This window comes from Camelus ferus, chromosome 5 (genome assembly GCF_009834535.1).
Source record: "Camelus ferus isolate YT-003-E chromosome 5, BCGSAC_Cfer_1.0, whole genome shotgun sequence".
In the NCBI taxonomy this organism is placed as follows: domain Eukaryota; kingdom Metazoa; phylum Chordata; class Mammalia; order Artiodactyla; family Camelidae; genus Camelus; species Camelus ferus.
The window spans coordinates 50715350-50729941 of record NC_045700.1 but is presented as its reverse complement, the minus strand read 5'-3'; the positions used below and the strand labels follow the sequence as shown (position 1 = coordinate 50729941).

Sequence of the window (14592 nt, the reverse complement as noted above, 5' to 3'; positions counted from 1 at the left end):
TGACCCCGGCGTCGCTTTCACTTCCTGGATGAAAGGGGCCGGCTCATCCTGGGAAACCCCTCCCCGGCGGCGGGGTTGGAGGAGCGGGGCCGGAGGCTGCGTGAGGAGGGCGGGCCGCCGGGGCTCTGACTCTGCGACCTCAGCCTCCCTCAGCCCTCGGCTGGCGGTCCCGGGGCTCCCACTGTCCCCGCTGCTGCTGAAGCCTGGACACACCGGCCGCCGGGGCCTAAGCCTCAGCTCCCAGGACAGCCCGACTCGGACTCCGCTGCGCGCGCAGCCCGCGGACGGACCCGAGGACGAGCTCTCAGCGCACGCGTCCTGCAGGCAGTGACTTAGGCCTCGCAGGTTTTTCAAAACAGCCTCAGGTCCTTCCGGTGACTGTTTTTTTAAAAAAAAAAAAAAAGGAAGAAGAACCAAAGAAAAGAAAAAACTTCCTATGTATGTTTCCTTCGTATCCTCCTCACACTGAGGGAGTCCGAGAAAGTATCTCCAAGGCAGGCAGCGTGCCGCTGAGAGTCGTCCGGCAAGAAACCGCTAGGAGCGGTTTTGTCATCCCCGCTTATTAGACAGACACAACTTCATTTAGAATATAAAACATGGAAGCAAACTTGAGTTTATTTCATTTCAAAAAAATGGGGCTTCCCCCTAGGCTTTATAATTTTTTTTAAATCCTGTTTGGAAATGATCATCATCTTATATAACTGACAATAATTTTCCGATTCATGGAATTTTGCAAACTTTAAAGCAAAGCAGATATAGCAGGCTCAATGCTGCAGCTTTTCTTAGCATCACCGAGGTAGTTAACATACCTCCCCTTCCAAATCCTAACCCAGGCCTTAAGTGGTTTAGGTAAAAGTCTTTGGGTATTCACTTGGAAATAAGGTGATTTGATGGCTAAAGAGATGGACAGAAGGATGTGTAATAAATTAAATACGTGCAGTTAAATGTTAATGACAGAATCCAAGTAGAGGCTGTAAGACCGCGGTAATAGGGTAGTAAAGTTCATTTGTTCCTGTGTGTTGGAAAGTTTTTCATACTAAAATGTTAGGAGGTGGGGTTATAAAGCTGACTTTGTGTCGGACTTGGTCAAATCCCTGCTGCCTAGTAGCTGTGAGATTGAAACAGAATGCCCATACTCAAATCACCTCGTTTTCCCATCTGTTCAATGTTTATAATTACCGATCTCGCAGACTTGGTAAGAAAAACAACCCTGTCAAGAGCTTTTCCCGCACGCCTACAAGCCCTCAAACCAAGGGCGGCCCCAAGTGGTGAGGGGAGGAAACGCAAACCAGCAGCGGGTGTGGAACGGCTGGAGTGGGCTCTCGGGAAAAGTCTCTAACGCTGGCGGGGAGGAGCAGCACCTCTGCTCACTAGTGTGTGGCTTAGCCTGGACCTCCTAATGCATGACTCTGACCCCGAGAAGGCGCTTCAAGGATAACCCAGAAGCAAAACGCTTCCCCCGATGCTTGCCAGTTCTCTAAGAGTCTGATGAGAAGCCTTTCACGCCCAGAAATGGTAATCGTATTCTCTGACTACGCCATCCCGTCTTTTTAGTTCGTCTTCTGCCAGCTTTATTTTGGGTAACGTTAGCGTTCCTTTTGAACCCTGGGGAAACTAGCTGTAAAATACGCCGACTTAGCGGGGAGATGCGGCGTTAAGTGTGCACCACTGCCTTAGACTGAGGAGAGCCAGCCAAAGCGCGTGGTACCGCGGGGACAAGACCAGCTGCAGACGCAAAAATTCGCTGGCCGGGAGGCGGGCGGGGCGAAGCGAGGCCCCGCCCCCGCCCTTTGTGACGTAGGACAATGCCTGCCACGCGTCGGAACTAGGTTTCTGGGGCGCGAGCGACACGAACGAGGGTACGTGGTGGTCATCTGCGGCGAATTCCAGGAGTCATGCATTTCTTATTTAGATTAATCGTTTTCTTTTACGTGTGGGGCATTTTTACTGCTCAGGGGCAAAAGGGAGAGGAGGAAGTGAAAATAGAAGTTTTGCATCGTCCAGAAAACTGTTCTAAGACAAGCAAAAAGGGAGACCTGCTAAATGCCCATTACGACGGCTTTTTGGCTAAAGACGGCTCGAAATTCTACTGCAGGTAGGAAATGATGGGAACAGCTCCTGGGTCCAGTTGATGCAATAAATCTACCCTCCGGCCACCAACCAGAAGCCTAATTGGTTGGTTGGTTGGTTCTTGTTTTTCTTGTAAGAGTTGAGCCTTTTATTCCTAGAAAGGGAAATCAGATTTGGTGCATTTCCCTATTAAGCGGAATATTAGTTTTTAAATTATTGAAAAATTTGGCCCAAGAAATTATCACAGATACACTACTCCACACTCACCCCTGACCACCGCCATTATCCTTGAGACCTGTAGAAGTAGGTCAAGAAACTGATTGTAAGAATGTTCACACTTTTCCTGTCGAGTAGTTTAAGAGATATTATCTGGTGTTCATAAGCATGATATTTACTGGCTGGGGGCCACTTTCCAACTGTATCAAGAAGCCACTACAACAATGACATTACCTGGTGACTTCTGGGCTCTGTGTCCTTCCATCTGCCCTTTCGTCCCACTACTGCCTGCTCCGATTTAATTGGTGGTTTATTGCTTACAAGAATGTCTTTTCTTCATCTGCACTATTACCCTATAAAAATAGGATTGGGGAAAGTTAGTTCTTTCTATTTAGAAGAAAATAGAGACATTTAATAAGAAAAAAGATACAAATTTTAATTACAGTTCAAATGATTTTTGAGGTTAAACCTGCACCATCGTTTTTTAGAACAAACCAAGGGAGGTTAAATAAGTTATTTGGACAAGCCATGCAGCAAGTCAGCGTCAGGAGACCCATTAAAAACTTAACTGTTGAGTAGTTTTTGTAAAGATGACAATAAAAAGGAAAATAAGATGACTCCTAATGACCAGCTTTGGGCAAATCCTACCTCTGGCTATTATGAGGGTAGTTTGACCCAAACACTCCACCAGGGGTTTCAGAATGAGTCCTAAAATAGGAAAAGAGATGGTTAGAAAGGACTCCAATTTTAAATTATAACTAATGGCCAGCTGTATTTTAAAGTTTGATTTTATTTTTCTTGAAATCAGCTTACCTAAGTGTTTTTAATTATAGCCGGACACAAAATGAAGGCCACCCCAAGTGGTTTGTCCTTGGTTTTGGACAAGTCATAAAAGGCCTTGACATTGCAATGATGGATATGTGTCCTGGAGAGAAGCGAAAAGTGATTATACCCTCTTCGTTGGCATATGGAAAGGAAGGCTATGGTAAGGTGTTTTAATATGTATATGTCTAAGTTATATTTAAAAATAAATCATAGACATCTGTGTATATAGTCCAAAAAAACAGAAAGCAGAGTCTCAAAGATACATTTGTACAACCACATTCATGGCAGCACTATTCACAATAGCCAAAGACTAAAAATAACCCAAGTGCTCATTGACAGATGGTGGAATAAACAAAATGTATATACATTCAATGAAATAGTATTCAGCCTTGAAAAGGAAGGAAATTCTGATACATGCTACAGCATGGATGAACCTGGCATACATTATGCTAAATGAAATAAACCAAACACAAAACACAAATACTGCATGATTCCACTTCTGTGAGGTACCTAGAGTAATCAAATTAATAGAGCCAGGAAGAGAAGGGTCAAATAGGGAGTTGTTATTTAATGGGTATAGAGTTTCAGTTCTGCAAGATGAAAGAGTTCTGGAGATAGGTTGCAATGTGAATGTACTTAACACCTCTGAACTGTGTACTTAAAATGGTCAATTTTATGTTACTTGTATTTTCCCACAACTACAAATTTTGAATTGCTAAAAAAAACTGAACTAAAAATCATAGAGGAAATAATGATAGGCTATAGAGTCCAGTAAACTTTAGCTGTATCTAGTCCAGTCCAGCCCAATCCCCTCTTTTTACACATCAAGAAATTAAGACATTGTTGCAATACAGATCTCTGGCCAGAGTCTTTTATCCCACAGAGTGGCAACACTCATAATGATGGTGTATATTTTATAAAACTCCACTTAGTCATTTTAAATTTGTTTTTAGTATGTATTATTACTACATAAATGTCTATAGCAAATATTTTGGTAAGCAGTACCAAAGTCAAATTTATAAAACTCAGGAACCTGGAACATATGATTTTAGAGTAAAAGGACACCATTGGAACATTGTAAAAAGAACATCTGAATAAAACAAGCTGTTAGTCACTATTATCCAAAGTCAGGAGAAGCCTTGAAATATTGAAGAAATGAACTGCTTCTTTCGGGATCTTACCTGTTTTTTAAATCCTAGAGTAAGATCTGAGAACCTAGGTAAAGCAGATAAATGAGGAAAGTGCCTGCAGCATGTATAAGCACATATGACCTGTTCTAGAAATGGGCAAGTTCATAAACAAGTGGTTCACTAACCTAAAAATACAAATGACCTACCAGAATACTCAGTTTTATTCATAGTTGAAGAAAGAACTTAAAACAAAAATGAGACACCATTTTCACCCATCAGATTAGCAAAGACATAAAAGTTGGCAAAGATATAGAAAAAGCAGCAGTGACACAGGTTATTGCCAAAAATGTACATCATTCAACCTCTCTGGTAATTTCTATCAAAATTTAAAATGCACGTATCCTCTGATCACATAGTTCCAAATCCAGGAATGTGCACAAAGGTATATCTTAAAGAACATTCACTGCAGACTTCTTTTGGGTAGCAAAAGACTGCATGCTATCTTAGTATCCCTCAATAGGAAATTAGTTTAAAAACTTATGCTGTAGCTATACAGTGGATTACTGTGCAGCCAGTAAAAAGAATGAAGTAGAGCCGTATGTATTAATATGTTAAAATAAAGAGGGACAGAATATATTCCTACAATGAATATTTATTGAGCATCAGTATCAGACTCTGTCCTAGGCACTGCACATAAAGCAGTGTACAATGCAGAAACAACTCCCTATCCTCAATGAGCTTACATGCAAGAGGGGAATTTCACATATGCATCATGTATCTACATAGACTATATCTGAAAGAGAAACCATCTGGTGACATTAAGTATTTCTGGGAAGGAGGCCTGAGGGTCAAGGGTGAGGAGATTTCTTTTCACTCTGTAATATATTGTACTGCTTAAATTTTTAATGTGTACATGTATTAAATATTTCTTACTGAAGTATAGTTGACTTAAAAAATCTTAAAATGTTCTCAAAAAATTAAAAATAGAACATATGATCCAGCAATTCTACTCCTATTTATCCAAAGAAAATGAAAGCACTAATTCATAAAGATATATGCACCCCAATATTCACTGCAGCATTAATGCAATTGCCAAGACATGGAAGCAACCTAAGTGCCTGTCAATAGTTGATAGAGAAGGTATGGTATATATACAATGGAATATTACTGCACCATAAAAAAGAATGAAATCTTGTCATTTGCAACAACATGAATGGACCTGGGGGTATTATGATAAGTGAAATAAGTCAGACAGGGAAAGACATGCATTAATTTTTCCAAAAATCATTAAAATTAAAAGTGGAGCAGAATAGAGAAATTTTTACAAAGGGGGAAAATGGGCAGTCTGGCAGAGGGCTAGTTTCCATCTTGCATTCTCAGTTGGGTCCTTACTTCCTACTGCTGTGTGAAGATTATAAAGAATCTCTATCTTATTCTATTTAAATCCCTTGCTAACTCCACCTGTTTTAAATATTTAGGATATATTTAAAGTAATTAAAGATTTTCTATGATGATATATTATCTCTAATCTCCAATACTTCATTGAAATGGCATGCCCTCTTTGAGGCTGTTGGTTTACTCATTAGGAGAAATTATTCCCTAGCCTATTCTTTCCAGCAGAAGCAGGGAATCGCTGCCCCAGTTTGGATTGCAGGTTGGTTAAAGGTGTAAGTCAGACCCAAACAGATTTGAAACTCCTAAAGAGACAGTTCCAGATAACTACAGCTTCATTTTCAGTGCTTTTAGCCAATCATTTGGTCCTGTCACAATAGCTCCCACAGAATCATAATTTATGTATCCTATTTTTAGTTGTAAAGGAACCTAGGGAAGAGAGAGAGAGAATTGAAGATGAATTAAATTGAATGCAATCTTGTCCTAAAAATGCTGTCATAGGTTGAGGCCAATTCTAGGCAAAATGATATATGCCTTTCAGTCTCTTTAATCTCATTTTCAGAGTTTCTCTTTCTCATGTAGATACCTTCACCTTCTGCCTGCTACCACAGCACCCATGCCCCTCTCTGCCTAGAGCACCCACATCCCTTATCAATAGATGCTCCTCCTGGGTCCCAGGACCCACTGGCAAATGACTACTTAGTTTGTCCTTTTTGTAAACTAATTTATACTTAGGTATGTATAACTACCCAGTCTGCCTAAGCTGTTAATAAGCCAGACCCTTGCTGCAAAAATGTAGAAATTTAACTTGAAAGAAGCTAGTTCATATTCAATTTGAGGTGTCTTCAATATATAGAAAAATAGTGAATCTCACTAGTAACACCACCAACACCTTTGTTTTACTTATAAGGACACTCAGACCCAACAAAAGTGTGCTCTTTGAAATGTAGTTAACTGCTAGTTTACCTGCATTATTTATAACAGTTTACTTGATAGCTTGGATTAGATTATTTTAAAAGCTGCTGTGTAGACCATAAGTAACTGCTTAACAAACAACATCTTGACTGAATAAACTTTTTAAAATAAATTGTTACTTAGGCAAAACATTCTCTGACATAAATCTTAGCAATGTTCTCCTAGGGCAGTCTACCCAGGCAATAGAAATAAAAGCAAAAATTAACAAATGGGATCTAATTAAACTTAGAAGCTTTTGCACAGCAAAGGAAACCATAAGCAAAACAAAATGACAACCTAAGGAATGGGAGAAAATATTTGCAAATGATGCAACTGACAAAGGTTTAATTCCCAGAATATATAAAGATCTCATACAACTTAATAATAAAAAAAAAACAAACAACCCAATCCAAAACTGGGCAGAAGACCTAAACAAGCAATTCTCCAATGAAGACATACAAATAGCCAATAGGCACATGAAAAAATGCTCAGTATCACTAATTATCAGAGAAATGCAAATCAAACCTACAATGAGATATGACCTCACACCAGTCAGAACAGCCATCATTAAAAAGTCCACAAAAGATAAATGCTGGAGAGGGTGTGGAGAAAAGAGAACCTTCCTACACTGTTGGTGGGCATGTAGTTTGGTGCAGCCATTACGGAAAACAGTATGGAGATTCCTCAAAACACTAAAAATAAGACTTACCATATGATCCAGCAATCCCACTCCTGGGCATATATCCAGAGGGAACTCTAATTTGAAGAGATACATGCATCCCAATGTTCATAGCAGCATTATATAAAATAGCCAAGATATGGAAACAACCCAAATGCCCAATGACAGATGACTGCATAGAGACGTTACGGTATATTTCCATAATGGAGTACTACTCAGCCATAAAAAAGAATAAAATGCCATTTGCTGCAACATGGATGGACCTAGCAATTTTCATTCTAAGTGAAGCCAGAAAGAGAAAGAAAAATACCATAGGATATCACTCATATGCAGAATCTAAAAAAAAAAAGGAAGAAAAAAGGACACTATGAACTCATCTACAAAGCAGAAATAGATTTGCAGACATAGTAAACAATCTTATAGTTACTGGGGGGAGAGGGGCTGGGAAGGGATCAATTTGGGAGTTTGAGATTTGCAAATGTTAGCCACTATATATAAAAATAGATTAAAAAAACAAGTTTCTTCTGTATAGCACAGGGAACTATATTCAGTATCTTGTAATAACCTTTAATAAAAAAGAATATGAAAACATATGTATGTATATGCAAGACTAGGACACTGTGATGTACATGAGAAATTGACACATTGTAACTGACTACTTCAATTAAAAAATAAAATAGTTATTAAGGTCTAACATTAGCTATAACTTTATTTTAGGTGATGCTAGAAGAAGTCTTTCCTCTGCACAGTATCCTTGCCTCATGTCACAGAGCACCCCTGCATGTCTTGAAATGCATGTGACTGAGTTGTTAGTGCTTTAATTAACAGTGCATGTGGTATGTATAGATTCTTTACATTAACTCCTACATCTTTGATCTGCTTCTCTAAATACAATTAATTGTATAGCAAATGCATATTTTCCTCTTTATACTATAATTTTTTGCAAGGAAAAATTTAATTGGCAATATGTTCTATGTTTACAGTAGAATTTTTTGGAAACTTTGACTTCTAATATTTTTTCTTAAGAAATGTGAATTTATGTTTGAATTTGTTATTAATTATTGTCAGAAGTTATTTTTCTGTCATAAACAGATCATAACTGGACAGAATAGGAATGGATTTTGTAAAAATGATCATTGCTCTAATGATCTAGCTCTTTTACTCTAAAGTCAGGTAACATGTGGTACATTTGTTGGGATGGTCACATTAGTCATGTGATACATGAATAGATTTTTTTTTTTTAATGTCCTGGCTTTGGAGATGATTGATTCACTTCTCCTTTTGGCTGTAACTTTCAGGCTTTTTTTCTTTGGATTATATATAGATTCTTCAGTGAGAAATCTCCACTTTTTCATTTTAAATTACTACTTCCTTCAAAGAACAAACATTCATTTTTTTAAATAAATGACAGAGGTCATTCATTCAACAAATATTTGAGTGACTATAATGTGCTGATGACACAAGCCACCCATGCCTCTTAGCAAGTCATTTCTGCAGCTCATTTTTATGACTGGTCATTTGAAATAGCCCATAGCCTGCTAAAATCATCTATGACATCAGTAAATAGGTTAACTTTATTAACAAGAACTATTCAACTTAATACTTAAAAGGTTTTATTGTGTTAGAAATATCTTCATAAAATTCTTACTGGTTTATTCTGTCATAGCACTACTTTTTAATGTCTATTAAGAATTTGAAAGACAAGTATATTAACACAAATATCTTATTCATACTTCCAAATAATTGAACAAAATCATTTTCTAAAAGGTACTGATCTTTGACTTTTTCTGTGAATTTCTTCTCAGCACTAGCTCTCTCCTCATTATAATGTTTGGGTATATTAATAAAAATTACATGATTTATATTTATTTCAATTTATTGAGGACATAATGGTCCCCTAGGTCCTTAGAACTATCTTGCTTTGAAAACATATGGAAAAATTTTTCCTAAAAAATATTTAGAAAGCAGTTTTTATATGTATGAAATAATATAATCTTAATGCTGTAATGGCTATTAGTGAATAAATATTTGAACATTATCTTCATGTAAGTTAAACTCTTAAAATTTATACCTTTAGCAGAAGGCAAGATTCCACCTGATGCAACGTTAATTTTTGAGATTGAACTTTATGCTGTGACCAAAGGACCACGAAGCATTGAAACATTTAAACAGATAGACACGGACAATGACAGGCAACTCTCTAAAACCGAGGTAATTCAAATAGATTTCATATGTACAATCTAATTTTTTCCCACAATTTAAATACATTTGTGTTACAACTGTTTTTTTTAGTTCTACCTAATATGGGCTACTTTCCTTTTATAGAGCTGGTAACAGAAAATTAAGTTCCAAGAATAAAATGTGCTTTTCAATATAAAACCTGAAACTAAGTCAACCTGTTCAATTTCCCTTCTCCCTGCAAGAGGGTCATTAAAATCCCAAAATAATCTCTACAGGGCATTTCCAGCCTCCAGACTACAGGAGCAGATCTTTTTCAAGCAGCACAGTAGGAATTTGTAATAGGGCAAATAATTGCCACCTCATAGGATTGTGAGGATTACATGAGATTATTAAAAGAGCTAGCAAGAATTTTGAATTGTGGCCCAGAAAGTTGGTAAACCGGGGCCAGGAGTTCAGTCACCTAGCTTCTGCACCCCAGTTGGTCTTATATATGAATTGAGGGCTCAGTACAGATCTCAAGGTGCAGTAACTCTGGAAAACACCATGGAGATTCCTCCTCAGATAATTAAGAATATAACCACCATATGATCCAGCTATTCTGGTTCTGAATACTTACCTGAAGAATACAAAAACACTATTTCGGAAAGCTATCTGTAGTCCTGTGTTATTACAACATTATTTATAATAGCCAAGACATGGAAACAACCTATCAATAGATGAATTGCTAAAGAACATGTATCACAGGTATACAATGGAATATGACTCAGCCATTAAAAAAAAAATGAAACCTTGCCATTCACAACAACATGGATGGACCTTGAGAGTATTATGCTAAGTGAAATGAGTCCAACAGGGAATGACAGACACTGTATGATTTCACTCTTATGTGGAATGTTTAAAAAAACAACAAATGAATGAAATCAAACAAAAACAAACACACAGATACAGAGGACAGAGTAGTTGTTGCCAGAGGGGCAGAGGGGAGGTGAGAAGGTGGAATGGGTAAGGAGGGTCAACTGTATGGTGACAGACAGAAACTAAATTTTGATGATGAGCACACTGTAGTGTATACAGAATTTGAAATATGGTGTACACATGAAACTCATATAATGAACACTTATTTTTTTAAAAAGATCTTGAAGTAATAATTTTTGTTACACTTTCTCAGTACCAGGTACAATTATAAACCTATAGTGTGTGAACTCATTTAATCTCCATGACAGTTTATGAGGTGGGACCCTATTGTCATCCTCTCCATCTTATAGATGGGGGAAATGATGCCCAGATAGGTTAAGTAACTAGCTTAAGGTCTCACAGCTCTAAGTGTCAGAACAGGATTGCAACCCTAGCAATCTGGCTCCACTACTGTGCTCTAACCATGAGTTTACCCTGCCTCTTGCAGGGAACTTCCATCATGGACATTTCAGGGCTAATGCTTGTTTCGGTGACGTCTTGTGCCTTACTTAGTCCCACTGACTCTACTCTTTGTTTAAATTAGGTAGCCCAGCTGTCTCCCCTCTTTTTTGGAGGCAGTTTAATACACATAGCTAAACCACCTAAGTAATAAAAGACACAACCAGATCATTGATTTCAAATGATGGGAGTGAGCCCCTTGTCTCTGTTTTTTTCCCTCTCCTTCTCCAATTCTTTACCCACCCTTATTCTACTTCCTCCTCCATATTAGTAAGGACTTTTTCCCTGAAGCTCTTTGGTTGGTTAGTGATGGAAGAGGAATAAGGGAGTGGGAACACGCCCTGCTCTGTAAGAAGAGCAGCAATTAAAGGGGTGGCAAACTGTTCCCTATGTGTTTTTTCTGTTGACTCCTTATCACCCTCTTTAGAGTGAACAGCAGCTACAGATGAATTCACGTAGTACCCAAGAGCTCAGCCTGTGCACACAGACCGTTCAGTATCACTTGCACACCAAGAGACATGTTCATCATTATGAATACACCTCAGTAAACCTTATGGGACCTTCAGTTCTTTTCTGGAGAGTGAAAGTAGAGAAAAGCCAAAATAGTGGCCTGCTTAGCTACGGTTTGCCCAGATGTTTCTCACATATCAACTGCATTATCACAAGTGAGAGTGATTTTGATTTTCATATGGTTGAATGATAACAGTAACTGTCTTTTATTGACACCTGTAAACATGACTCTAAATCTCAAATCAATCCCACAACATAGATACTATTTCCCTCCTTCTACAGATGACAAAACTGAGGTACAGAGAGGTTAAATTACTTGTCCAAGTGTACAGCAAAGTCTGGATTTGAAACATGAACTAAAACTACCTTCCTTCATCATCAGAAAGATTTAGTCAGTTATTTCTGCAGTATACATAAGATGGGGGAGAAATGAAACACAGTATTTTTATTACATTATTACAAAATAGAAACAGTGTGGAGCCCATTGCCAGCAAAATTAAGATCATGTTCTTACCTACTGCCTTTTTGTACCTCTTCACTACATTGTACTAGGAAAGTACATTTTGAGAGTCAGCAATATTGGTTTAATATATATATATATATTTACTTACATATAAACTGAGGAATACTTGAGGCTGTTTAAAATTCTTTGCACCTACATAGGAGGCTCAGTTGGAAGAAAAAAATGCATCTTTCTCATATAGGACTGAAGTCCCATTTGAGAACAGTTGATAGATCCTTCATTAAGATTCATTGATCATTCTAAAATAAGGCTTACTCAACAATGGATTGAGTTTGGAATGTATTGCTAAAAACCACTCAGGGTTCAACTTCAGCCTTCAAAAACACTGTTGCTTCTAAAACACCCAGCCTTGCTTAACATTATCTTCAAATCATCATGCATTGCTTTATTTAGTTATTATATGTAAATATACAGTATATATAATTTATTTATGTAATATATATAATTTCCAATTAATATAATTGAGTCACATATATAATTAGAAATTTTTTGTAGCCACATCTTTAAAAAGCTCTCCGCCAGGGGTCTTGCAGACCCAAAGGATGAAGGACCACCCATTTCTCACTGGCAGAGTCTCCCCCTCCCCAGACCAAGGCCCCCCATGCCAAGCTAAGCCTCCAAGTGCATCCACTAACCCTCAGCTCCAAATCTGAGCCTCATACCACACAGATGAGGAACACTCCCTCAGGTGCCCCGAACTCACCCAGCCCCCCTAGCACTTGCCCAAAAGATGTCTCCTCTCTGCCAGGGAGTCAAGAAAATCCAGTGCTGAGGCCTCAAAAAAAAAAAAAAAAAGTAAAACAAGTGAAATTAATATATCTTGCTTAACTCAGCATATCTAAAATATTGCCATTTCAACATGAAACCAGTATAAAAATTATCAATGAGATGCTTTTTTATTGTCTTCAAAATTTGTGGTTTATTTTACCCTTACAGTAGCTTGTCTCAATTTGATCTACCACATTTCAAGTGCTTAATGGTCATACGTGGCTAGTGGCTACCACGTTAGGCTGTACTTATGTGTCTTTGCTTAGAGAAATGTCATAGAGAAAAGGGAATACTTCAGAATACCTGTTCTTTATTTGACATTATTATTAGAGAGATTATCATAGTCTGTAGATTGGGGGAGAGCTATAGAAGCATAGAAAAATTAGGAAAGTTAAATTTTATTTCAAAATCTGTGGTTTGGTTTTATTCACTACACAGCATATTAATTTTAGAGATTACAGAAATGCCAATTTGAATTTTATTCACTAAGGGAATCCTTGAGAGTGAATTTCCTTTGATAATGTGGACAGTGTAGATTACTGGAAAGCATTTAGTTTCAACAAAATTTAATTCAGATGTTAATCTCTGAGTATGTACCACTAACCACCTATAATCTCAGGGGAAGCTAATTTGAAGATCTGTTTCTCTTCAGAAACTTGCTTCAAAGGTTGATAAAATAAAACCTCAAATAGCTTTCAAAAATTTTATATCACTTATTATAAGTAGTCTTAGATACGAGTTTCTTTATGTAAACATTTCTTCAAAGTTGCTGAAAATTTATTGTGATACCTTTTTATTAAAGAAATATTATTTTGGCCCTCTAGATAAATCACTACCTGAAAAAGGAATTTGAAAAAGATGAGAAGCCACGTGACAAGTCATATCAGAACGCAGTTTTAGAAGATATTTTTAAGAAGAACGACCATGATGGTGATGGCTTCATTTCTCCTAAGGAATACAATGTGTATCAACATGATGAACTATAGCATATTTTTATTTCTAAATTTTCTTAGCTACCTACTGTACTTTATATATAAAGCAGTCACTTTTCTCCAAGTTGTATTTTCTATTTTTCCCCATGAACATATTTTGATCCCCTCAATACATGTAATTTTGGAATAATAAATGTGAGACTGTTTTGCAAAGTTAACTTTCAGGTAAGGCTTGATTGTGTTTCCTATTGCTTTATTCTGTTAACACAAATTGTATCACCATGAAATCTACCTCTGCATCCCAGTGGGCAATTTTTCCCCTTCAGGTTATTGGAGGACATCTATGTCAAAAACCTGCAAACTCTTCCCAACTCTAACCTTTATGGCATGTATAAATATGTAAATATCCAATTTCTAATATTTTGCATGTTAAAGTACCCCATATTTTTTAAATATTCAATGGGGACCCAGGAATTTAACATTTCATTCATTTATACGTTTCATAGCATTACAGATAGTAGGATATAAAAACCATAGGACCAAAGAGTCTTCCTTTAGTATGCATGCAGGAAAGTATTAGTTGTATAACTCTGTCCCACAGAGAGCCTCAACATAGTCTCTGCTTTTTGGTGCAAGTTTCTGGCCTTGCATATTTGTTCCATTGGCTAATGTTTATAAAGTTATTTGATCAGACCAAAGGCTCTGTACCTCTATCTTAAAGCAGGCATAATAAAGTCTGTACCACTCTGAGTCTTGTCCTCCCTCAGACATCATTATAAACATACTACGCCTCTTCTCGTAGGTGTTTATATCTACCATCCCCAACTTCTTGTCTTAATAGTTTTAAATTGCTGCTATGGTATTTCTTAGTTTCCCTTTCTCTAGGTATCTCTATCCTATGTCACTTCCTCATAATGTTCTTGTTATTAAAAATGAATGAGCATTACAAACTGATATGCTATCAAATTTTTGATGTGTAGAATTTATTTTACACATGAG

General features: G+C 37.4%; 1 protein-coding gene and 1 long non-coding RNA gene across 3 annotated transcripts; one reads left to right on the top strand and one right to left on the bottom strand.

Moving 5' to 3' along the window:
* The first annotated feature begins 1313 nt into the window (after window positions 1–1313).
* FKBP7 (FKBP prolyl isomerase 7) lies at window positions 1314–13811 on the top strand. 2 transcript variants are annotated; one of them, XM_006194565.3, is made up of 4 exons: window positions 1314–2095; window positions 3120–3271; window positions 9347–9477; window positions 13486–13811. In XM_006194565.3, exons 1-4 carry the CDS (start codon window positions 1896–1898, stop codon window positions 13645–13647), a joined length of 645 nt encoding a protein of 214 aa, XP_006194627.1. In that variant the 5' UTR covers window positions 1314–1895; the 3' UTR covers window positions 13648–13811. The 2 variants fall into 2 exon arrangements, with proteins under 2 accessions (XP_006194627.1, XP_006194626.1); XM_006194564.3 differs by having other exon boundaries at window positions 1326–2095; window positions 9344–9477.
* On the bottom strand, window positions 2114–3201 carry LOC116663686. Its single transcript, XR_004319963.1, has 3 exons — window positions 3100–3201; window positions 2935–2994; window positions 2114–2639 (listed from the first exon to the last, which is right to left on the bottom strand). It is a non-coding gene; the product is annotated as an uncharacterized LOC116663686 (long non-coding RNA).
* Window positions 13812–14592: the final 781 nt, after the last annotated feature.